The sequence below is a fragment of the Monopterus albus genome, unplaced genomic scaffold, assembly GCF_001952655.1.
Source record: "Monopterus albus unplaced genomic scaffold, M_albus_1.0 scaffold30.1, whole genome shotgun sequence".
In the NCBI taxonomy this organism is placed as follows: domain Eukaryota; kingdom Metazoa; phylum Chordata; class Actinopteri; order Synbranchiformes; family Synbranchidae; genus Monopterus; species Monopterus albus.
Window position 1 is genome coordinate 65851 of NW_018127910.1, and position 24698 is coordinate 90548.

The 24698-nt window shown below is 40.1% G+C and overlaps 3 protein-coding genes across 3 annotated transcripts in view; 2 read left to right on the forward strand and 1 right to left on the reverse strand.

Moving 5' to 3' along the window:
• Positions 1-9942, reverse strand: part of lrp2a (low density lipoprotein receptor-related protein 2a) — a 45961-nt gene extending 36019 nt beyond the window's left edge. Inside the window, exons 1-10 of the mRNA XM_020596410.1 lie at positions 9797-9942; positions 4892-4999; positions 3575-3697; positions 2810-2926; positions 2291-2401; positions 2056-2169; positions 1791-1907; positions 977-1120; positions 754-873; positions 108-236 (exon numbers count right to left, since the gene is read on the reverse strand). Of these exons, the coding sequence (XP_020452066.1) occupies positions 108-236; positions 754-873; positions 977-1120; positions 1791-1907; positions 2056-2169; positions 2291-2401; positions 2810-2926; positions 3575-3697; positions 4892-4999; positions 9797-9866 (1153 nt within the window). The 5' untranslated portion in view covers positions 9867-9942. The remainder of the gene's footprint in view (positions 1-107; positions 237-753; positions 874-976; positions 1121-1790; positions 1908-2055; positions 2170-2290; positions 2402-2809; positions 2927-3574; positions 3698-4891; positions 5000-9796) is intronic.
• Positions 9943-10377: 435 nt separating this feature from the next.
• zgc:172182 (coiled-coil domain-containing protein 89) lies at positions 10378-13950 on the forward strand. The gene is made up of 8 exons (XM_020596368.1): positions 10378-10422; positions 10588-10875; positions 11254-11723; positions 11837-11967; positions 12053-12189; positions 12292-12368; positions 12442-12541; positions 12629-13950. Exons 2-8 carry the CDS (start codon positions 10819-10821, stop codon positions 12713-12715), a joined length of 1059 nt encoding a protein of 352 aa, XP_020452024.1. The 5' UTR covers positions 10378-10422; positions 10588-10818; the 3' UTR covers positions 12716-13950.
• Positions 13951-14100: 150 nt separating this feature from the next.
• The window catches only part of col28a2a (collagen, type XXVIII, alpha 2a), a 16724-nt gene continuing 6126 nt past the window's right edge, over positions 14101-24698 (forward strand). The window contains exons 1-24 of the mRNA XM_020596411.1: positions 14101-14621; positions 14940-15514; positions 15948-15968; positions 16094-16153; positions 17110-17163; positions 18025-18069; positions 18159-18185; positions 18268-18312; positions 18416-18460; positions 18915-18968; positions 20236-20304; positions 20420-20488; positions 20639-20707; positions 22263-22331; positions 22885-22953; positions 23082-23150; positions 23252-23320; positions 23405-23476; positions 23662-23730; positions 23824-23895; positions 24123-24191; positions 24319-24387; positions 24515-24583; positions 24675-24698. Of these exons, the coding sequence (XP_020452067.1) occupies positions 14486-14621; positions 14940-15514; positions 15948-15968; positions 16094-16153; positions 17110-17163; positions 18025-18069; positions 18159-18185; positions 18268-18312; positions 18416-18460; positions 18915-18968; positions 20236-20304; positions 20420-20488; positions 20639-20707; positions 22263-22331; positions 22885-22953; positions 23082-23150; positions 23252-23320; positions 23405-23476; positions 23662-23730; positions 23824-23895; positions 24123-24191; positions 24319-24387; positions 24515-24583; positions 24675-24698 (1989 nt within the window). The 5' untranslated portion in view covers positions 14101-14485. The remainder of the gene's footprint in view (positions 14622-14939; positions 15515-15947; positions 15969-16093; positions 16154-17109; positions 17164-18024; positions 18070-18158; positions 18186-18267; positions 18313-18415; positions 18461-18914; positions 18969-20235; positions 20305-20419; positions 20489-20638; positions 20708-22262; positions 22332-22884; positions 22954-23081; positions 23151-23251; positions 23321-23404; positions 23477-23661; positions 23731-23823; positions 23896-24122; positions 24192-24318; positions 24388-24514; positions 24584-24674) is intronic.

Sequence of the window (24698 nt, forward strand, 5' to 3'; positions counted from 1 at the left end):
ACCTAAAACAATATTTGGTATACAACCATAAGCATAAACACTCAGTGGAGTGGATGGGATGGGTCGTTCATATAGTCAAAATCTGAGCATACTGCTGAAACACTCACTGGAGACATCAGCTCTGCAGTATCTGTGTTGTTCCAGGGTGTAGCCCTCTCGACAGCTGCAGTGATGGGAGCCTATACGGTCCTCACACAGCTGGTCACATGCCCCCCACATTGAACAGTCATCAAAGTCTTCAGCATGAAATCAAGATCAGAGCAAATGAGCATTAAACACTGTCTGGAGGATGAAACTTCAGCTTGAGTCACATTACATTTTCAACAGGTTTTTAAAAAAAAATGGTGTAAAAGTGTACAGAGGTGTGAATGGACAACACTTCCCTTCAGTCCAATGTACCTTTTCAGTCCAAACATATAGCACCTCTCACTCTCTGGGTATACATAAACGGCAGATTTTTAATGCACTGTTATAAACCTGATTTGATGCATTGCAGCAAATATAAATGGTTCAGTGCACAAAGTTAAGGTGTTATTTGGGTGAATAAGACCTACTTCTGGTATCCTGTGATTGAGTATCTCTGTTGTCTATTGTTCTGCTCTTAGGTAGAAAACCCCAAATATGAAAATAATGACCTTCTCCTGCAGATACTGACTTTACAAAAATATAGACATCCCAACCTATTCTTGCCATGTGAAGGAAAAACCTCAATCATTGGACTAGGGAGCAGTGAAGCTTATGCAGGATATATACCTATACATGAGCGGCTATTGTTGCTGCTGACTATATATCCAGAAGGACAAAAACAGGTTCCTCCTTCAGGAGAAGCATGACAATGATGCTCACAGCTCAGCTCAGCACATCTCCAAATACCTGAGCAACACAGAAACCAGGATAGTGATGAATATACTTGGCACAGTTTCAGTGACAGCAAATGTGCTAACACGAATATGACACCAGATGTGTTGTTACTAACTGCAGTTGTGGCCAGCAGTGGTATTAGTTTCATCCTCTCCCTCAGGACAGTGAGCCGTGCCATCACACAGCTGATTTATGGGGATACACAGGCCAGAGGATGGACAGGGCCATTCTCCAGGGTAACACTCCCGCTGCACATTATCTGCAAACAAAAACAATTTACAGCTTCCTCCCACAGTCCAAAGACATGCTGCTCAGGTTGATTGGTGTCTCTAAATTGCCCATAGGAGTGTGTGTGAGTGTGTGTGTGTGTGTGTGTGTGTGTGTGTGTGTGCACAAATGTCTCTAAGTGTGGGCCCTATGATACACTGGCATCCTGTCCAGGGAGTACCCCACCTCTCGCCCGATGTTGGCTGGGATTGGCTTCAGCCCCCCCGCCCCGTGACCCCATTTGGGACTAAGCTGTATAAGGATGGATGTGTGAAGTGAACAGAAAACGAAATCAAAACTGACTGCCACTTGCAAACAATGCAGTGGAGTGGAGCTTTGAGGGGGTCACACTGGAGCTCAGAGGGCTTCTGCAGCCCATCCTCTAAAAACACACACTCTTCACAGCCATAAGGAGGAATTCTAAAGCCGGGGGCGGGGAGTGCACAATCTTGTGCCACAAAGAGGCATTTCAATAACACACTTAAAGGAGCGGAGGCATAGCATCATAGTAGACCAAACCAACCATGGAGACTGAAAATGAGTCAGGTTCACACAGAGAGCTCCAGTCGTATCCCATTCTAGTGTTCCTTAACCAGACAAATGTCTAACAGTGAAAATTAACTGGATTTATGATAACTGCCTTTCAACTACTGTATCCATACCACAGCCTTTTTCATCAGCGTTGTCCTCACAATCATCCTCTCCATCACAAACCCAGACCTGGTGGATACAGCGGCCACTGGGACAGGTAAAGTAGTTCCCTCTGCATGTAGGATATGCTGTAGGTGAAATAGAGAGTTTTAAAATGAATAAGAGAACAGAGTTATTTGTTTACCTAACTGGGAAAAAGATAAGGTAAAAGTCATCAGACTGACAACAAAGTTAGATTAAAGGAAAAGAGAGGGCAGAGAGACGCAAGCTACATACTGCAGTTTAGCTCATCACTTCGATCTCCACAGTCATCGTCATGGTCACAGACATAGCGTTGAGGAACACATGCTCCGTTATGACACGAAAACAGGCCTGTGTTGCAGTGCTGTGCTAAAGAACACAAAAAATAAAGTCAAAAACAACCATTTGGTGATGATTTGTTAACTATTGCTACACAGCCCAAGTGAAGGTTGTTTGGAAATGCTGTTTCTAAAATTGACAGGCTTCTTACTGCAATTTGCCTCATCAGAGCCATCACGGCAGTCAAGTATCTGGTCACATCGCTGAGTCCGGTTGTAGCAGGCCCCATTAGCACACCTCAGCTGTGTACACTCCAGGTAATCTGAAAGGTTGAATGATCATCAGGGCAGCGCTAAGCATTCAAATCAGCCTGACAGCTTTCTTTTCATGTCTTTTAAAAAGTGAACAGCTCAGGAAATGGGAAGGACAAGAGATTCAAATTTAACGCCACCACCTTAACAACAGCAGTCGCCACAGCATTCTTTATGCAGTTGTGAGATTACCACAGTGTGCAGTGTAGTAAGTCTACCATGTCAGCACAATAATGCCATAGTAGCCTAACTCCAGCTTGACTAATCCACCAAGGAATCTGCAATCAACCTCTGACAACAAGAAGCATATTGTGGCCCATTCTGTCAGTCAGCGAGCCTCTTAATCTTAACAAATTGATTAAAATGCCACAGGAACCTGAGATTAAAAAAAAAGGGAAACCATCCTGGAGAAGACTTACGGCAGTTTCTCTCATCAGAGCCATCTGAGCAGTCCGCCAGATGGTCACATCGGTATTCTCCTGGGATGCACACCCCATTACTGCAGGTGAACTGGCCGCTGGTGCATGTTCTTCCAGCTGGGGACAGATGGGAGGGTGAATCAGCAACACATACAAAAGTCTGAGCCAGCTATTTCTTACATGTAGCGAAAACATGATCTAGTTGTACATACAGTATAAAGTAAATACACCACGGTAATATCCTATGCCTCACAAACCCTTTGACAGGCACAGTTTTGGAATATATTTGTCAAAAACACAGTCCTTCATTAAAGATTATAATCATAATACCAAGGTTTCATTTAATGCCAAATATGTTGTGCTATGTTCTATGTAAGCTACATGGAAGTGTGCAAAAATGATTTTAAAAGTAAAAAAAAAAAAGTAATAATAACTAAAATGATCAAATAATAAAAATAATTTAACTTAATAAAATTACAAAAGTTATAATAAAAATTTTAAATATACAATACTGTTGTAATGGAATGCTGCAGCCATAAAAAAATGCATTAAAATTTTTCATTTGAAACAAGTGTGGTATGGTTCCAGTGAAGCACTGGATAGTGAGGAGAGCCTAACCTTGGAGCTTCTCAAGGGGACATTAAAGAGATAACTTAGGAATATAAAAGTTCTGGTGGTTAATTCTCAATGCATGTGACGGACAGTTAGAAAAATTAATTTGGTATATTTCCCCCGAGGATTTGCTGATTTGTAAAATGTACTTACGGCAGTGTTGCCTTTCATCTGAGCCATCCTCACAGTCTTCCTCATCATCACACACCCATACATCTGGGATACACTCGCCATCACTCAGGCACTGGAAATGGCTGCCATCACATGTTACAGGAGCTGTGGAAATACACACATTATCTACAACAGCTGACTGAAATACACTTGTGGAAAGTTACTAACTACATTTTAGTGACAAATTACAACCAACATAAAGTGTGTCAATAAGGTGTTGGGCCACAACATGTGTGCCTTGGCACTGATTTTACAAATTTGAACTCTACTGGAGGTTATGTTTTTGGTTGTTAGCAGGATTACAAACATGGATGGATCATCAGCATAGTTGGTAGAGACATTGGTGAGGACAAACCTAGAAGTGCTAGAAGGTCAAGGTCACAAAAAAATAACAAAAAATGCACCAAAAAATTACTATCTTGAAAATAGGGCAAAATTTTTTAAAAATTCATATCTCCAGCAAAACTTATCGCAGTCGTTTTTATTTGAAATTTGACACACGTATGTGGCGGTGTCTGTCACCAGCCCAAATTTCTTTCAGATCGAATCTGGATTCTGGATCTGATGGCCATTTAAAATTAAAATTGAAAACCCCATTTAACACACATTTTCTACCAAAACTTGGCCTGTAATGAAGATAGAAGTCTGAAATGTTCAGGTAAGATGCACAGTATCATACATTAAAAAATGATCTGGATCCAATCTGGATCAAGGATTTTAGGGCACATTTTGTTGCTCTGGATCTCTTGTTTCTTCCCATTTGCGTGGATGAATGTTGTGCCTTGGCGCTGGTACATGCGCTCTCTAGGTGCGCTTGTTTGGTGTTTCAATGATAGTGACGGAGACACTGTCTAATACATCGGTCCAAAATCTCCCATAGGTGTTCAACTGGGTTGAGATCTGGTGACTGTGAATGCCACAGCATATGACACATCGTTTTCATGCTCCTCAAATCATTCAGTGACCCCCCAGTTCTCTATGGATTGGGACACTGTCATCCTGGATGATGACAAAGATGATGACTCATTTATTCAAGTTTTTCCTTGACTTGTCACCACACCTAAAGAGGAATACTTTTACTTTTGATAATATAGGTATGTTTTACTAATAATACGTCTGTATTTTGGTTTCACAAGTTAAAATCTGAAAGAAGCTAATTAACTAAAGGATCTGAATAAGCCTTCAACCACTGCTGAATTTCAGATTGGACTGACACCCATATCCAACAAGCATAGTAAATACCCCACCTCTGTCAGGAATAACATATTGGCATACAGTGTGATATAACGAGTAACTCACGGCAGTCGTGTTCATCAGAGTCATCCACACAGTCTGATGTCCCGTCGCAGTGCCAATCACCAGGTATACATCGGCCTGTCCCACAGCGGAACTGCCCCAATTCACATCCTATGTACAATTACATTTAGGCATAATTCAGTACTTTTTCAATTCACTTTTAACACTGAAGACATTACTGTTAATATCATTATTAATTGTGCCCAAAACTTGTGATCCTGTCCATCCTAATTCCCTGAAGACTGGGGGCAAAACCTATAAAAACATAAGTTCTCAAAAATGAGAACTGATCAATTTGACTGAATAAATGAATATACTGAAAAACGCTGTTTAATAGAAACATGGCAGTGGATGCCTTCCACTGATGAAGCATGTTGTTAATAGCACTGACAATCCTTGGAGAGAAGCATGCCAGCCATCTTGCCAAACAGTTGGACAATCTTCACACTCATCCTGAGCCTCCTTTTGATGTTCTCACTGGGTGACATCTGTAGAGATAAGGCACCACCACTCCACCTTCCCTGACATTTTCCAGAAGAGATTGATTCAGGCAGCATACTTCAGTGGCAGAGCACTCCATCAGAACCCTCCAACTAGGAATGTGCAATTCTGATTGTCTTTCTGACAGCCTGATCTATGGTGCATGCTGATCCTGTCTGGTCTGAAATGTAATCGGAATAAATAGTGGTACTGGGTGGTACCACAACCATTTCTTGCCAAATTCTTCATGAGAAGAGCTGTGAGGTGGTGATTAGCGGTGCATATATGGGGGTGCTGGTCTATCTCTGTCCTGTCTTATCAACCATTTTTAAACATTCTTCCTTCTTGATCAACAGCCGAAACGAATAGTGGCATAATCTATCTAAAATCATATGTTGCTATAGATAAACAGTTCCTCCATAGTGCCATAAATTTACTAGGAATTATATGAAATGTTGTGCCAAAGTGTAATTCTACATGTGAGTTGAGCAGCTCAGCAACTGTCAATAAAAAAAATTGCATCTTTAATGTATATGACTAAAAACATATTGTCTATTAACAAACAGTGTTTTTGCTTGATAAATACTGTGACTGGACGTAGAGTTGGGGGTTATCATCCCTTTTACGTATTCTTTTAAAGAAGGATCACTTTCTCAACAGTCGTGGGGTCGCTGCCTGTGCTACTGCACTAAAAGCCTCGCATAAGCTCTGATCAAGAATTCTTAATTAGGCAGTAAACCACCAAACCTCTTTATGACCAATCCAGCAAAACAGGCTGTATCTTTCACTCCCTGAGCAACTAACCAAGAAAAAACCTTTTTCTCCTGCTCAGTTTACTGATGATAAAATTGCTCACAATTTGCTCAAAGGGAGCCTTTGTTGCAAGACGATCCAAGTGGTTTCAGCATCTATTGCATCCACTGCATATCAGTAAGGAGAAGTGGTGCACACACTATAAAGTGGCTAAGAGATGCACCGTTTTAAACAAATACGGTATTTCCCCTGAAAATAAAGGGCACATTCAATACATTTACATATTAAATGCCTGGAGAACACTATAACAGAAAAAACTGTTATATTAAAACTGAACAATGTAACAATAAGATTTTAAAAACATGATTTAAACAAACTGTTAAAATGGATTTGAAAAATAAAATAAAATACCACAGTGAAAATCTGTATATAGATCAAGGTATATTTTGCGCTCCCATACATTCAGCCCATGACAACTTAAAACCACATATGCCAAGGAGAAACCAATCTGCTGGAGGCTTTCAAATGCAGCCAGTGTTTTCCTGACAGTATCACTTCTGGGAAAGGTGACAGATACACTGTAGCTGAACCTTTCCACAGCACAAGCCTGTGTGAGAGTTCATCTTACATTCCTCAAAAGAATGTTTTCTGTGTAACTTTTCCTTAAACTTCAACTGCAACGTCTTCATCGTGACAAAGTCCCAACTTGACCGTGTCAGTAAATATGATGTGAATGGCAGGGTGACTGGTGCTAATAAGTATGTTTATGCTGAGTCTTGATGATGAGTGCCTCTTTATTAATGTTTTAGTTGGGTGTTTTTTGTCTAATTTGATGTTTTCCTTTCCCTTCTTTTTAGCCTTGTCTATTCTAATTAGCAACTTAATCCCACAGCGGGAGAGAGCACCACACTATCCAAGCAGGAAGATAAGGGCGCCCTACTATTGCCCAACAAAGAAGAGCAGTAGAGGAATTTTCATGAGAATGAAACCCGCCAAATGCTTTAAACCCCACTGTGAAATTACAATGGCACAAAAGAGGTGCCAGCAGGGATGCAAACTCATAACTGGAAGTGTCACCCTAAAAAAAAAGAGATGGACAGTACAAATAAAGTACAACAAATAAGGTGATATGGTAAAACAAAAGGCTCCCGTCTCATGGCCACCCATGAAGAAGGCACCTGTCCACTACCAATAAAACATCTCTTTCTTGTCACGTGGAGCGCCTGAGAGATGCCTTCAAACTTTCATCAATGCCATCTTGTTTTGGTGCAGCCCTCTGCACTAACTGAATACATGTAGAGAAAACGGCCGCTGGCAGCATGAAACGCTGGACCCATCCATGCTGTCAGAGCGAAGTGCTGCTGCCTATTTCATATGGAAATCAATGCTGCAGAATGCAGTCAATTGCCAAACAAGTGACTTTGGCTCTAACTACTACACACTAAACAGTGAAAAACTGAGGGGCTTTGACGCTGTCATGGGAATAAACAGAGTGAGAAATAAAGCCTTGGTCAGCTAAGAACTGAGGAATACTTGACATGATTTTTGGTACGCGCCTAAACAAAAACATGACTGAAAAGAATTATAAATTATGTCGTCACTCTGCAATAATACAGCCGCTGAACAACTTATTCTTCCTCTGTAAAGTGAGTGACAGCTAACCAATTGTTGGTTGAAGGCTAAACTCCAACTGCAGTGTCTGTAACCTAGACTGAGGGAGCTACAGGAAAAGAAAGGATTTGCTCACTATTTGTGCCAACTGCATTCCTGTTTCTAACGTAGTGTTACTGTTGCACAAGGATTTAGGCTCCTACACCGGAAAGAGGCCGGCATGCGTGCGGTTTAACATGCACGTGCTGGCCAATTCTGTGCGTCTTGAAAAGTCTGAACACAACATTTTCTAACAATCTCATTACACATTTTCACTAAAAATAAGTCTGATCAAATCTCGAATCCCGCACATGTCCAAAATACTAACAAACACATGGTAATCAAGCATGTCTGTTTCCAATAATCAGATTGATATTCCTCTTATAATATAAAAATGTACTTTGTAACACCATTAAAGTTCTTACTGTGCACTTAATAGGTTATTAGGAGTTCTCTGGCCAATGATTAGAAGAGAAAACTGAATTTTCTGACAAAACATGTCTGGACTGGAACAGCAAAAATTGCAGAAGGTAGTTAACAGACCATCACATGAGCAGTGTCAGCATTCTGTAGCAACACCAAGGCTGATCCCTGGATAATGTGTTACAGAAGGTCCTGGAAACAAGTTATTTTTGTGGAGGACCACATAGAGATTAGAGAAAACTCCTAGTTAAAGGACACAAATGAACCTTTACTAATCGTTTGAATACATTATTAAGTGTTACATTGTCCAATCCGGTTCAGACATCACTGCACCCTTGTAACATGGCATTGCTATTAAAACTTCAAGTTAAAGATAAATAGTGGAACATCAGCACAGCCTACGAGTCTCTGTGCGGTTTTGTTTAACCGGACGTTGACGCTGCTCTGTTAATCACAACAAAATCTGTGCTAATAATCAACGTGAACATGCTGACACGGTGTACGGAGTTACTGTGGTTTTAGTTAAGTCATCATTTTGTACATTTGAGTTGACCCTCAGCAAATTTCAGCTGCAAGTACGCAATGCTGTGATTTAAAGGTAATGCCAGATGTTTGTTTGTTTTTAAATAAATGCCACGGTCTCACTGTCAACATGGTTGCACTGTCTCTTTGGTATGTAGCTTTCACCTTTTCTGCTTTTGTGTGCCTGTTAGCCACTAATGAAATAGGTCCAGGATGTATAATAATAAATAAACACGAAGGTGGTAGCTGCAGTGTAACTCTCAGTACAGTTTTTTCTTAACTCCACACTGCTCCTTAGGTAGAAATGATTCCATTCTACAGCAGCTGCTGTGTAATTAGTTGCTTGATTCACACTAAGGAGCTTACATACTAAGGGTTGAGCAAAAAGAAAGCAGATTACAATTTGAGAAGAAGGATCTAGCTGAGACACAAACACAAGACACAAACACAGGACTTCATAAAGAGCAGTGTCTAAGCGTTTCGTTTTATGTTAGAAAGTTCTTCCTTGAGTTGGAATTAAGTTTGAATCAGTGGTTTGCAGCGTAAAATCTGCTCCACTCAATGAGATGTGTACTAGTAGCTCTCAGTCCTGCAGACTATCTGTAAGTCACATGCTCTTTTCTGTTACCTAGCAACAGTAAAGCTCAGGCAAAAGTTCCTCAGCAGAACTTGTGTCTGTCTGAGGAGGGCATTGTGCTCAACCTTTAAAGTAATACTATGTGTAAAACATTGAGCTCCAGAGCCAGAACTGCGTTACCTAGTATCCACATTAAAATTACTCAAGGTTATTGGGCAGCTCCATTGGAAAAGTAGCCCTTTGAATCCACACAAGGTTATTTCCATTTCAGCTGATTCCCATAAAACTTGAATTCAAATCATTAGATGGACACTTTGTTTATACTTTAAATAAACACAAAGGCATATTAATTCAGGAACAATAAGTGGTTTGTTTTGACTGAACAAGAAATGCACTGGGTGACTCACTAGTAGCACAACACTGCAGCTTCTTAATGAATCATTCAGCTTGACAGCCTGTAGGGACAGAAAAAAGTAAGAGGGAAAATAAATCACATTACTTACCTTCAGTGTGGCCCCATCTATCACAGCACATGAAGACAAAAAGCAGTTTAAGTAGCAGTGCTCTCCACATTCTGGCTGGTACGTCCAGCTCTGCTGTGCAGATGGAGGAGCTGCAGGGACTGGGGCTAGGATGCTGGTGCTTTCCTCTGGTCTGTCCTTCTTGGCCCGCTAGTTGATGAAAAGGGGCGTGCACAAAGACCAGGACAGCCGCTCCCCCAACCCAGCCTCGGCCCTCTGGCCTGGAATCTGCATAATGCCACGCAGGTCCGACTGGTCCGGAGTGCTATCAATAGTTTATTTGCTCCACACTTGGGAGTCGGAGGGGGTTACAAGAGGGCTCCTGGGAGAAAAATAAGAACGGGAGTAATAGGGATAACCTGTAAAACCAACGTTACGAACAGTTTTAAATTAGATTGCCCTGAAGGCCTATACTTGTGTCATGTAATCTCAAGGTGTCTGGCTCGAGTTAGACCCAGGCCCTTGGTTGCACGTTTTACACATCCAGTTTGATTTGGGCAATATTTTAATTGGAAGCGTGTTCTACATAATAAACCAATGCAGTAAGAGGCTGAAACGTCATCATATATTCAAAACCGTGTACTTAAACTCCTGAAGGAATACTACAGGTAACTCGCCTAAATAAATCCAACGCAATAGCTAACTAGATCTAAAAATGAAGAGTAACAAAAAAGACAGCTGCTATGTACAATTAAGTAGCCAGAGCTGACTAAAATTTTACCAAACTGAAACATAATTTAAGTAACATAAGAAAACTGCTCCTTCTTGTAAAGACGGACTGTGGTGCTTCGCTGTGCTGTTGACCGGTAAGAAGCCCAACATCGCCATCGTGCGGCCGAGCGGCGTCACCACGTCACCTGCCACTGCTCAAAGATGGTTGCCATTAGCAACCCAGCAACTGAAACTCGGAGATACTTTCTTTTAAAGTTGTACTAACCGAGCATTCAGTGAATAAATAACCGTTTGTCTACGCAAGCTTTACCCTTTAACTGCTTTTGCTCATCATGGCAACTCCACAGAGAAATACAGAAAATTTCAGGAAGGAGGGAAACACGATGGAGGTAAGTTAATATCAGTTTAACGCTAGTTGGGGTCTTTGCAAGTTGGGGGGAGGGGGCATCATCCAAACTAAATTCCAGTCAATAAATCAACAGGGCTGATATTCAGTTAAAACCATTACACATTGCACTTCATCTAGTAGGGAGCACTAACAAGTTTATATTTAGGAGTAAAATGTTCCCCAGGGTTCATATGTTGACCACAGTTCTTTACACCACTATATCATTATCAGATTTTTTTAAAACTCTTTAATATTGATACTTGTGTCAACATCAAAAATTCAGGCTCTAGTCCAGACGTAGTATAACCTTACTAAGAAGCTGCCAGTGCATCAACATGTCTGTCATATTTTAACACAAGGCATTTTCCTTTGTTCTCAGCATATGGACAATATTCAGACGTCACTGGAGAAACTAAGATTTTCTGCAGAGGATATGACAGGGACAGAGATGCTGCGGTCCAGGATAGATGAACAGTCAAATCTGATCTGCATACTGAAAGAGAGAGCAGATGATCAGCTTGTTCGATATCAAGCCCTGCAAAAAATGAATGCGGAGCTGGAGGACAGAGCGACAGAGCACCAGAAAGAACTGGCCGAAGAAAGAATGAAGGCAGAGATATTAGAGAAGAGATTTATGGATTTAGCTGAAAACAATCAAGCAATTATTGCTTTCATGTATGAGTACAAAAATCAAAATGCCCAGTTAAAAATGGAAAACAAACAGCTGCAGGCCAAAAATGACACACTCCTCTCTCAAAAATCACAAGATAGTGACATGATTGTTCAAAAACTGATGCAAGAAATGAAACAACTGACAGAAAAATACACAAATAAAGAAACTGAATATCAGTAAGAAAAGCAACTATGTCAGTTATTAATAGCATAGAAAGATCAATTTATTGTTTAATCTTTTCATCTTATAAACATCATACTTTTGATGCTGCATTTTGCATCTGTTTAAGGGTGACATTAGCTGGATGGCAGTCAAAACTCCTGGAACAAGCAACTCAACATCAAGCCAAGGAGGCATCCGTACTTGAGCAATTGCATGATGCTCAGCAACAGCAAAGAGAGGCTGTGGAGATGTACAGAGGTCAATAGTTAATGCCTGATTATTCTCTCAAATGTTAAAAAAAATTACAAGCTTCTGTAAAACATGGCCATTTTTCTATGATCAGACCAGAAGCTGAAACTCCAACATGCTGAAGAAGAGCATGCACTGAAGGAGCTCAACATGAGAGAAAGGATAACAAGCCTCACCAAAGAGAAGGATAAATTATTATCAGTGTCTTTGGAAAGAGGGAGAGTGATACAGGTAACCGAGTTTGTTCTTCTCGCTGAAGATCAACAGCTCTATGCAGAACTAACCAATCACTTCATGTAATGAAGTGGACATATTAATTGGTCTTAATTGCAGGAAAAACAAGAGGAAATCCAGCAGCTGGAGAAAAAATGGAAAGAAGAAAGAAAAGCCTGGGCCAAAGCAGAGGACAGGTAAAGCGTGAATCAACAATGTTTCACTGAGTACAACAAGTAATGTTCTTATTTGTCCTCGATCTTGCTTCAGGTTTGAACAGGAAGCAGAAGCTGTTAATGCAGATGTAAGAGTCAAATCTCTCCAGTCTGCTCTTGATGAATCAGTGACAAAATATGAGAAACTAGAAAAGGTTTGTTGAAATCCACAATATTAAACGTTATAACTGACACTGACCCATACAGCGTTCGACATGTTTTCTTTTCTAATTATTTTACAGGATTTCGAAGCCTTCAAAGAGCACAGCACCAACCTCCTTACACAGGAAAGGGAGCTGAATAAGAAACTCAGACACATGATAGGCTAAACCTTAGAAGTATAAAAGGGATGTTTTCTTGCAAATGTGACTTTTAATGAAATCAAATACTTTTCACCAAGAATATTTGTTCACTAACAGTGGTGCCAGCTCAGAAAAAAGGAAGCAAACCAGAACAAAAAAATATACTGTACTGTAGGATCTGCAAATGAAGAAAGACAACTTGACAACTTAAAAATGTTTCTGCAGCGTATAGGAACACTATGAATGGGTGTCATTTACCACAGAGCAAATTAATGTGGTGAACTTTGCCAAGCTGTCATTCAGTGGTAGTTGCAATGTTGCACTGTGCAACATTCCTTTGTGTCAGAAAATCTCCTCTAATTACTTCTTGCTTGGAGCGTCGCAGTACAAGCCTCTTCACCTGAAGCACAGCAGGAAAAAGCTCCATGAATCTTACACCAGTCTGCACAGGACCAACCCCAGAAGCATGTCAAAAGGTCACTTAGACAAGTGAAGGATCAGATGGTCATTTTTAGGTTCTGTGAGGTGAAATACCACCTGAAAGTTTTGTAAATCATCTTTTGAAATATAAGTTTCATGTCACTCACCTTTTGAGTGTAACCCCCTTCTAATAAGAAAAATATATTAAATAAATAAAAGAAACTATATCACAACGGAACAACACAAGATATTCTACATTTAGGTAACTAACAGATCATTGTTTGAGCATACTGTGAGGCCGTCATTGCTTAAAGTCTTTCTATACTATTTGTGGACCCTTTATCTTTTGTTGATTGCAGTAACGTTAGCTCGTGTCTTAGAAGGGTCTCGTTAAGGTTTTTTGAGAACGTTTTGATTATGCACTGTTTCTTATGTGTAACAGAACACGATCTGATTGCTCTTTTTCTAGCAGCTCTTCACTGGTCACCATTGCTTTGCAATTTTAGAACTAATTTAGAAAGTTTTTACCTTTCAACCTTCCTTTCTCAAGGGAGTGCTGTTATGATGATTCCAAAATCAAGGGCAGAGGCCAAAGGTGACCAGGCCTTTGCTTTTGCCTCTAAACCTTAAAACACCACACCTGTGGAATTTAGGCTGCCATCAATTTCACTTTCTCATCACCTCTTGATGTTGTTGCCATTTTTCCAAGTGCTGTTTTCTTTAAGTGTAACCATAGTGTGTAAATGTATCTACTAGCTATTACTTCTGCTGGCAGTTAATAACATTGCCCTGACGATTGTACTTGGAGTAATTAAAATTCCAAACTGAGCCAACACGTTACCTTACTTCATTGTTGCAGACATATTCCAGCAGCCTTCCCCTACCCTGAGGGTAAGGCATGAGTCTTGGCAAGACTCCATGGGATCTCGTCTGCTGGCCCCTTATAAAGGAGGAATGAGTGTTTCAGGGTCTCTTACTCTGCCCCCCAGAATGACTAAAGCTGCTGCTGCTGCTGCTGCTATTGCACAGTCATTGGGCTAACTGGAGCCCACTGTGCACTCTGGTCCTCTGCTCTTCTTACTACCTTCTTCAAGTCTGCTTTTTTTGGCTGCATTCAATAGAATAGTGAAAACTAGAAACTGCAGCTTTACTGAAGGAGATTAGTCTGCGAGTCACAGTATATGAAGATGACTGCTTGATTATTTTGAGCAAAAAAAAAAATTGTTTGAGTTTAAAGTGTTTTCTGAAATGGTCTTATAGTGTACAGTATGGACGCACAATCTCTTTAACTCTGATTTAATGCACAGAGTACTTTTGTGAACAGTGATATACATTTTTGATATTTTTTAGCTATTTTTCTTCTCAGCTGGGGGCAGGATGTTCCCCTCCTTTACATCTGCACTGCTGATCACAGCATTGACCAGTGTCTGGGCCCGAGACCTGTATGAGGAGAGGAGAACTAACAAGAAATCCAGGGCCAAACCTCTGGGTGCATATATTCATGATGGGCAAGGTAAGAAAAGACACGTAAATATTTTTAATTTGCCTTGTTAGACCTAGATTGTACCTATTTTACTACTGTACTTTATTTAGTGTTAAAGGTTTTATGCGTGTTTGCTTTTCTTAATTTTGACAGATTAATCATAATCTGGATTTGATAATAATCTACTGTATAGTTCTTCTTTGTGAAGACTCAGACCGCAAATTCTGAGAAAAAATGCATTTTTTATATCAAATTAAATGAAAAAAGGCAGTCATTTGTTCAGTGAAAGGAACAGCGCATGTAAAAGTGTGTTTTATTGGCAATCCTTCTTGTTCTGTGCATGCACAGCCATCCTAGACGAGGACTGTAGCTTGGAGCTCTCCTTCTTGTTGGACAGCTCGGAGAGTGCAAAGGACAATCATGAAGAAGAAAAGCAGTTTGCTGTGAACATAGTGGAGCGGCTGCAACAGGTACGGTTGCAGGTTGGCCGCAGCTTGAGCTTCAGGGTTGCTCTGCTGCAGTATAGCAGTCATGTCATCACAGAGCAAACTTTCAGAGACTGGAGGGGCACAGAGAACTTCAAGATACATATAGCTCCCATCACTTACATCGGGCATGGCACGTACACAACCTACGCCATCACCAACATGACCAAGATCTACCTGGAGGAGTCCAGCCCTGGCAGCATCAGGGTAGCAGTGCTGCTTACAGATGGTGTTTCCCACCCGAGGAACCCTGATATTTTTTCAGCTGTTGCTGATGCCAAGAACCAGGGCATCAAATTCTTCACTTTGGGCATCACCCGGGCAGCCAAAGAGCCAGCCAATGTAGCCCAGCTCCGGCTACTTTCCAGCTCCCCAGCCTCTGACTTCGTCCATAATTTGCAAGATGAAGATGTTGTTGAAAAAATTGTCACTGGGATTGTGAGTATAATACCTTGTCATAAGAAAGTTGAAGCATCCGTTTGGAGCTGACAAATGGGCAGGCTCACTCGTGTATTTGTATACAGATGGAATGATGATAATGCACTAGGGAAACAAAGGAAAGAATGTCTATGACAGCTCTGGATATAAGCTTTTCAGTGTTTGACATCTTCAGGTTGTCAGAGCATATCCCCTAGGCTTTCCTTTCATAGTGGGAAAAAGTGTTTGTCTTGCAATCTCACATCTTCTTCCTTTAAGCAGAAACAACTTTTAAACTGTGATCTTTTCTTGACTTGCACACACTTACATCCCCTGCATTTGAGCAATATATTTACACAATTTATTGTTGTGCTGATTGATCACAACACAAACTTAGCAAGGAACTGTATCATGTTGTTAATGTCAACATTGTTATTTATCAACTTTTTTGCAGACTGGTTTGGCTGAAGAAGGAGTGAGTATTATTACATTTAGACAACACATATTATTTAATAATGCGGAATTAAATGAAGATGTGCATTTGGACTGTACCACATTACATTCATGACAGCTTAGCAACCATAACTCTTCTCTTTGAAGTGCCCTGCAGCTCAGAGATGTGCTTGTGAGAAAGGAGAGAGGGGACCCAGTGGGCCTGGGGTAAGTATTTAGCCTCACACTTTTCACAATATCCCACAGCCAAAGAACAGTTTCCTTTGAGGTGTCTCAGAGCTGCAGAGAAATCTGACATGATTCTGATACTTTGGTTATGGTAGTTGTGCAGGTGTATAGCTTTTTTCCTGTCAGAATTATCTGCAGCTACTTGCACAAGCAAAGTAAGTGGATAGGTGGTCCTGCCCCATAATCTAAAAGTACACTTATTCCAACAGAGAAAGGAGAGGAGAGACTGCAGTTCGTTATTCCTAGAGAAATACAGTATGTTTGTCGCATGCCCTGTCTCTACCAGTTATTGTGAACTTCCCATGCATCATAAGTATCCTGCATGGAAACTAGAGATATAAAACTGGACCCTTGGCCATTCTGAATCTGAAACACAATCCCTACTGCTGCCAGGGTCAGTGGGACAGCAGTATGGGCATGAGGAGCACCAGACATAGTTTCTGTGTGATGCTAGATGATGATGATCCCAGCCACTGTACACACCCCCTCCCATGTTCAAACATATATGTAGACTTTCATCCAGTTCCTTCTCCTCCCGATTTAACAGGCAGTTCAGGTCACTTCAAGCTTTTCACTGACCTGACATATAATCATCTTCTAACACGTGACACACAGCGGAGTGGTCATTAACCAGGTGCTTTCTCCTCAGAGAGATTCTTCAAATTCTTGCACCCAGAATAAGAGGCTCTCATACTTATTCTCATTAGTTTCATGGTGATAAAACACTGCCCAGGTGCAGCACAAGACAATGACCCCTGGCCCTGTAGACATGAGGTATCATGTCCACCTACAGGTTCAACTGTCATACACCCCTCAGCAGAAGATATGGTCATAGACTTGTCTATTTGTCAGGAATGATTTCAGTGTACACTGACCAGAGCAACTCAGAAGAACAATCAATCAAGCTTTGACCCATATCTTGTTTCTTTCTCCAGGGAAAGAAAGGTCGTCCGGGAGAGGATGGTGCTCCAGGGCTTAAAGGCCAAAAGGTGTACACCTCTTAATGGGCATACTGTATGCACTATGGTGTTCTTAGCTAGTGGGCTTTTTCAGGGTTACACTTCTTCAGTGCTCCACACCCAGATTATATATTCAGATTTAAAAAAAAAAAAAAAAAAAGATGTTCGAGTCATCCAATACAAATTGTAGTAGTATCAGATAACACTTAAAAATCTGTGTTATAACCCATAGTAAAGTGGAAATAGTCAGAAATATTTTTGCTTATAGTATAATGCTTTACCTTCTGTAAGAATAAACAAACAGTTGTATCACTTATTAACATTGTTTTTTCAGGTCCAAAAGGATACTGATTAATTCATTGGGGAAGTACTGAGATGCATTCAGGAAACAAATGCTAATCATCTTAAAGCAATAAGGGATGTAATCTAAATGTATAAGATACCAATGAACCTAATGATTATAACAGTTAGGTGCATGCTTTGCAGTTGTCTCTTATACAAAACAGTTTCTGTTATCACTTGAAACTTCTTTTCTTTTCCTCTCTTCTTTCTGTTCACCCACCTCCTTTGGAGTACCCCAAGTTTCGATTTTAGGCACTGTTCTGATTCTGTTTCAGTATGCTCCCACTTGGCTCTCTTTTAGGACAGCACAACAACCTTTATCACTGCTACATTGATGATATGTAGTTACAACCTCAGTGGTGACAAGGTCCTTGGTGATTTCTTTAGAGGTGGTTGGACTGATAAATACTGATGTTCTGTCCAGGTTATGATATCTCAACAGTTTTTTTTCTGTTCTAAACCCATGAAAAGATGTAAATTTAGACTACATTTGGTGTTAAGGTATCTACTTTATACAGTAATACTGAATAACATCATATGTCATAACAGGGTGAAGCAGGATTAAGCGGACTGCCTGGGCGAGAGGGTGCTGAGGTAAATGTAGCTATTTATGACCAAAATAATGAAAATATTCATTACTGTCACTTACGTTTATTCACACATCTCATTACTTTTATTTTCAGGGAAAACCAGGTTACAAAGGAGAAAGGGTATGCAATTCAGGTTAGTGACAATGAAAATAATTAATTTTGTTGGACACAATTTGAAACTGTGCTAATACTTGTAACACAGGGTGAGAGGGGTGAGTGTGGCACTCCAGGAATCAAAGGAGATAGGGTATGGCAACATCGCAGACTCTACACATACTGAATATCATGTTTGCATAATTATTTACACTTACTTTATTTGATGTTATGATCTTCCCTGTAACATGCTTCAGGGTCCTGAAGGTTCAGTTGGTGCAAGAGGACTTAGAGGTCTGCAGGTTAGTTGCTATTTACTGCATGTGTTTCTAATTTTTGATAAATAACATCTTATATTTTTTATACAAGCAGACAAAAAAAAGAGCAGAGGGCTGTTCTGACTTATAACCCATGCAGTATCAGGTTACAGCTTGAAGTACAATGCAGCTAATTCCATAATCAAAGTACATTTGACTATATTAGCTTTACTTTTTAGATTTGCATAGTTGTGTACTATTGGAAACACCCACTGATCCCCTATTTGCTTTAGCAATATTGTGTGTGAGTTATTAAATCAAAAGAACATTCATATTGCACAAAAAGAAATACTGTAGCTGCAGAAATCACTACAATATATGATCAAGTCAGACATTCCCTGTCATCCATACAGAATGGCCTACAAACACATGTGCACACACATATATCAAAATGGCTTTGTTGCTTCTATATTAATGGCTGTATGTTGTTCTTGTTCAGGGGTTAGCGGGACCACAAGGGGACACTGGACCAGAGGGCCCTTTGGGAAAACAGGTCAGGTGTTTTTGAACAACTCTCACCCACTTCATTGTGCACATGTGCTGTGACCTGTAGATTCTTTTGTGATTCTTTTTAACTGTCACCACCCTTGGCTTAACCATACAGCACAGAGCCTTGTTTGTCTGGTAATGGACCCCTATGTCAAATTTGACATTATCAGTTCAGCCAGCAAGGCCAGTCAATAACATACATACATGTAAAGTCAGTTTATGCTCAGTGTCTCATCATGTGAGGCCATATAGGCGGCTTTTTCAGTCTTAGTGGTCTTATTTTTACTGTATTTCTCAGTCTCCTTATTGAGATATAGCTAGAAAATACAGGAAATATCTACACAGCATAAAAAAAACACAATTTTCAGGACAAAATGGCTTCTACAGCCCAAAGTCAGCATTTAGTGTGACATACCTTTTCATTTAGCAGCTTGAATTCTCTTGAGGAGACTATCTTGAAGTTTCACTGAAGGCTGCAAGCACTGATTCCTCCATCTCTCTCCAACTCTTCTTCTCACATGCTGTCAACAACTGGACCTGAACATTTCAAACTTTGATTCATCACTCCATAATACTCTTCTCCACTGATCTTCACTCCAGTCTTTGCGAGCTTTTGCATATCTCAGCCTTTTCTTCCTGTTCCCCTTCTGAAAAAGCGATTTCTTGGCTGCCGTCCTTCCACAAATACCGTTCCTGATCAAGCTTCTTCGGACTGTGGAAGGATCAACTTGGCATCCAGATGAAGCTGCCAGATGCTAAATCAGGTCCTTGCTGGAGTTCATTCGGTCTCTCAAAGAAGAAACTCTGAGAAACTTCTAATCAGATTTTAACTGTTTTCTTGCTTTCCCACTCTTATTTTTGTTCTTGACCTCTCTGAATTCCTCACACTTCTTTAGAACAGTTTGTTGTTATCTTCTGACAATTTTGTGTTTAATACTGTATATTTATTTACTATATTTTCTAGTTGTATTTTGATAAATAAATATATATAGCCATTATAACATTGCTAAATCTACAAATCTAATGGTGACCTAAGACTTTTGCATAGTATTGTATATGACTAAATTTAGCTTTTAGTTAAGTAGTATATTTCAGTGTAGTGTTTTAACACAGTGAATGAATGTTTTAAATAGAGAGGTTTAAAAGAAAGACAGACCAGTATAAAGGATAATACTATAGTTGTTTTTCAGGATTCCTGACCTGATCCTTTGCTCTGTTGGTCCATGATTTTAGCTCCCGGTTCCACTGCTGTTATTATGTTGTGATCATAGGGTGAACGTGGCCCACCTGGCCCTCCAGGAATTCAGGGGGAAACTGGCATTGGACTTCCTGGACCAAAAGTAAGTCATGTTATGAACACTTAATTGTAATTTATGACTATTTGTGGTTGTTTATTTAGTGAATACTTTTCTTTGAGTTTCTCCATTTAAATTAAGTCACTATATTAATCTGCAGGGTGACATGGGATTCCAGGGTAGACCAGGGCCTCCTGGTCCTATGGGTGTAGGTGAATATGGACCTCCTGTAAGTTAAGAAGACACAGGGTTATGGCAAAGTTGTTGAATAAATTGTGATCTCTATAAACATTTCACTGGCAAATGTGATTCATTGACAAAAAAGAAATGTAATTTGATCTGCCATCAATGGGTTGACATATTCTACACTGGTTTAAAGGGGCCTCAAGGACCACAAGGTGTTCAAGGAGAAAAAGGACCACAAGGAGAAGGGCTCCCTGGACCAAAGGTATTATTCTGAGTCTATCACTGGTGAAGAAGTCTGAACAAGTCAGAAAACCTCAGAGTAACAAATGAATTCAATAACAATAGGTTATTTGTTAATCATCAAGTAATGCTTAAATGCTTCAGAAAGATCAATAAATGTGAAACTATTGCAGAGAACTATCTTGCTTTACTCATGCACTGTTAATGATTTGTCATTTGTCAAAAATGTCATCTAATGTACAGAGTTATTTAAAAGAGCTTGTCAAGAGTGGTCTACAAGGACATTAAATTGGATGGACAATCAAAGAGAGGAAATAGCTACCCATAAAAAACACTGGGATAAAAAAATGTGGTGCAAGCAAAGCCCCGACTATCCCCTGTGTTGCTTAATATGTCAAGGTGCATTTCAGCAAAGCACTTTATCCCTAGTGAAAGTGCCCTAACAGCTCAAGTGAAAATATATGGAACCACATAATTTTCATGTGCAGCACTGCTAGAAAAGTAATCAATAAGCAGAAAAATAAATTACATAAAACAGTAAATATTTGAAAAACCAAAGCTCACAGCACTTTAATAACACTGTCTAAGGTTATCAGTCAGCTAGCTCTCTAGTGTGGTAGTTCCTAAATATTTAATAAAAAACCACTACTGGAGATGATATCCAAAAATAATCCCCAGCTGGAAGTGGAAGTGAATCTTTGGTTTTGTCTTTGGATTCAGGAAAACTGGCTTTCAAGCTCTGCTTACCTTTTAGTTATATCAAAGGCAAATTTTGAGATTTGTGTTTACATCTGTTTTTCCCTGCTGAAAGTGATGTCAGTCTGATAAAAAAGACATGGAAGACATGGTGCAACAATACAGTATATGGCTTACAAAGTAAAATATACATGTAGCATACAGTATTATTGGAGGCAGCATGTTTTGCTGAATAGCAGCATAAAAAAACGTACTTAATTAATTAATCAACAATAACGTATAACACTCAAATACATGTAAAATTGCAACAGTACTATCCCACTGTTACCTCAGCTGAAGACAGAACTTGTGAGTAAATCTGGCAATGAAAGGATCATATTTATAGGGTTATGAGTCCACTTCCATTTGTTAACGGGAGCTCTTGGGAAATGGACACTGAAAATGTTCTCAAGCAACTACACATTGGTTTTAAGCTATTCCAGACTTTCTGGCAATTATAAGTTTTACTTTCTGGTGATTTTTTATTCTTTTAAAAGGGGATTTGCCAGAAGTGGTCATACGCTCTCGTGCACATTAATAGTTTGATCAGATCTGAATTTCAGCACACATATTTATTGCTCATGATGCTTTTATAATCACTTCATACTTCATGGATAGTGGAAAAGTTTAAAGAATCATGCACTCAAGAAGTGCCATAAAGAAAGAAGAAAGGTTTCATTCCTTGTGCATGGGATCATTGTGTATCAGTCACAAGAGGGGAACAGGAGCCAGCATGCTCTTCTGCGATACTCTGTTCACTGAGAACAATGGAGATTTGGCTGTGGCCCAATCTGAAGTGTCTGCAGTGTAACTGACAGAGATTAACTGATTTTGGTCTACAGGGCGATCGGGGGCTCTCAGGACCAAGGGGGCCCAGGGGACCACAGGGTGCTGGAATCAAAGGAGAACGGGTAGGTTATATATTTATCATCTAACAAACAGAATAAATGGCAGCATGTACACAACATAAGCACTAATAAAATCTATAAGGAAGCTCAAAGGTTCTGCATCTAACTAATGCATTTATACTTAATAATCATATTGTATTTAGCATCTTGTTGTAATTACTCTATACTGCTACTCTTGTTATTCATGATCTGCCAAATTTGATAGACTCTATGTACTGTATGTGAACATTCTGGTATCACTTGTATTAAAGACTCAAAAACAGGATGCTGAAGAAAAGCTGGTGTGGTACAAAGGCAGTAACATTGGTCTTTGTTCCTAAACTAGTAAAAGCTATTCTGTCATCTGCTCAGTATGGTGCTGAAAGTACAAATAATGTCAAAACGGTGTAGATTATTAGGCCTTGGTGGAGATCTGCACTACACTGGAGACTTTCTAACTGATTTTGTATATTGCTAAATACTGAATTGATGGGAAACATACAGTATGCACTTACATAGCTAAGTGAGTCACTGAGAACAGACACTCCTGTACTGACCCTGGGTGTTTTACTCCCAGGGTGAACTGGGGCCCCCAGGTCTTCCAGGGCCAACTGGACCAACAGGAGTGGGCATACAGGGAGAAAAGGTCAGTAGCATATTATCAGTGACATGTTAATAATGTCATGTATCTTATATCTGTCACACACCCTGACACATACAAATGCATAGTAGCACACCCTGCATCGATAGCTCTAATTTTTTATTATTGCACAGGGAATTGAGGGTCCAAGAGGTCCACCAGGGGTCAGGGGACTTCCAGGATATGGTTTACCTGGACCCAAGGTTTGTTGCAACAACTACTATATGAAATGCAAAATTGAATTTGCTCATTACATTTTTAATAATTACCTAATTGGATATCATCATAATATTTCTCTTTTTAGGGAGATCAAGGTTTACCAGGAGAGCAGGGAGCTCCAGGAGAGAGAGGGCTTGGTGAGCCAGGTCCAAAGGTTAGAAGACTTATCTCCTTATCACAGTTAAGGGCCTGGTACTGAATCAAACAAAAATTAGATAACACTTTTATACTGTGACAGGGAGAGCCTGGAGCAGTTGGACTGGGCGGTCTACCCGGTCTTCCAGGAGAAGATGGAGCTCCAGGACAAAAAGTACTGTACATTGTATCAACTCTGGAAAGCCTCCACTCTGAACTCCAGTTTTGTAGTAGTATCTGAACTCTACCGTACCTTACATTATCCATTGCTTTACAATGGCAAAAAAGTATGCTACTTCTAGAATTCAGGGTCGCAATGGATTTGGATTTTTTCTGTCTCATCTACCTTTTTTCTCTTAGGGTGAACCTGGTTCATCTGGTTTAAGAGGTCCTGAAGGAGCACCAGGAATTGGCACACAAGGGGAGAAAGTATGCTTAGATTATACATATATGCTTGTGTAGTTTACATTTTATATCACAACAGATGTTATTCAGATGATGTGTGGCTGTACCTCCTCCCAGGGCGACCAAGGTCTTAGGGGTATTCGTGGGTTACATGGGCCTCCAGGGATTTCAGGACCCTCTGGACCAAAGGTAAGAATTAATATATTTTGTTGTGGTGTTATAGCTTCCTTGGTGATGTATAATAAGCTCCTGTCCCCACCTTCTTTCCATTCATTTCATAATGATTACACTGCAGTTGAAGATTTATGCCACATTAACCCAGCCTTTCAACGAATAAAGAAATAAGCCCTGGCAAAAACATATTGTTAAAAAAAGATACAAGCATGAATCAGATTTTCTTACCAATTCTCACCTAGGGGGAACAGGGAATATCAGGTCAGCAGGGCATGCCAGGGCTGCCAGGACGGTCTATACCAGGTCCAAAGGTAAATGGAAACCTCATTAAATTGTCTCTTAACACCTAACACAAAGCCAGAAGAAATGACAAACTGAGTCTGATATGCGAAAACACTGTTGCCACAAATCATCAGTGCAACTTTGTCTTGTCTCCAGGGTGATGTAGGTCCTGCTGGCCCTCCTGGCCCTATTGGGGAAACAGGCCATGGGCTACCTGGTCCAAAGGTAAGCACTACTAGGGTTTCTTTTGGGGGGTTTTGTTTGTTTGTTTGTTTGTTTGTAGAACTCCAAAACTATATTTGTGTAAACTACATCATGTTGCTGGTTTCATCATGGAATTTTGTTTAACCAGGGAGATCATGGTCAGTCAGGTTCACCAGGTCCAGTTGGTCCAACAGGCGAAGGCATCCCTGGCCCTGTGGTTTGTATCATAACAAATCCTAAATTTGCTTTTGTCACTAAAACCATGTGCAAGTTGCCATAATCAGAACTAATCTATGTACTTTTTTCAGGGTCCTCCAGGCATGCCAGGATTA

Coding starts and splice junctions, on each gene's coding strand:
- zgc:172182 (XM_020596368.1), top strand. CDS start 10,819: ATGGCAACTCCACAGAGAAATACAGAAAATTTCAGGAAGGAGGGAAAC. Junction 11,968..12,052: donor GGCTGTGGAGATGTACAGAG/GTCAATAGTTAA, acceptor TTCTATGATCAG/ACCAGAAGCTGAAACTCCAA. Junction 12,542..12,628: donor AATATGAGAAACTAGAAAAG/GTTTGTTGAAAT, acceptor ATTATTTTACAG/GATTTCGAAGCCTTCAAAGA.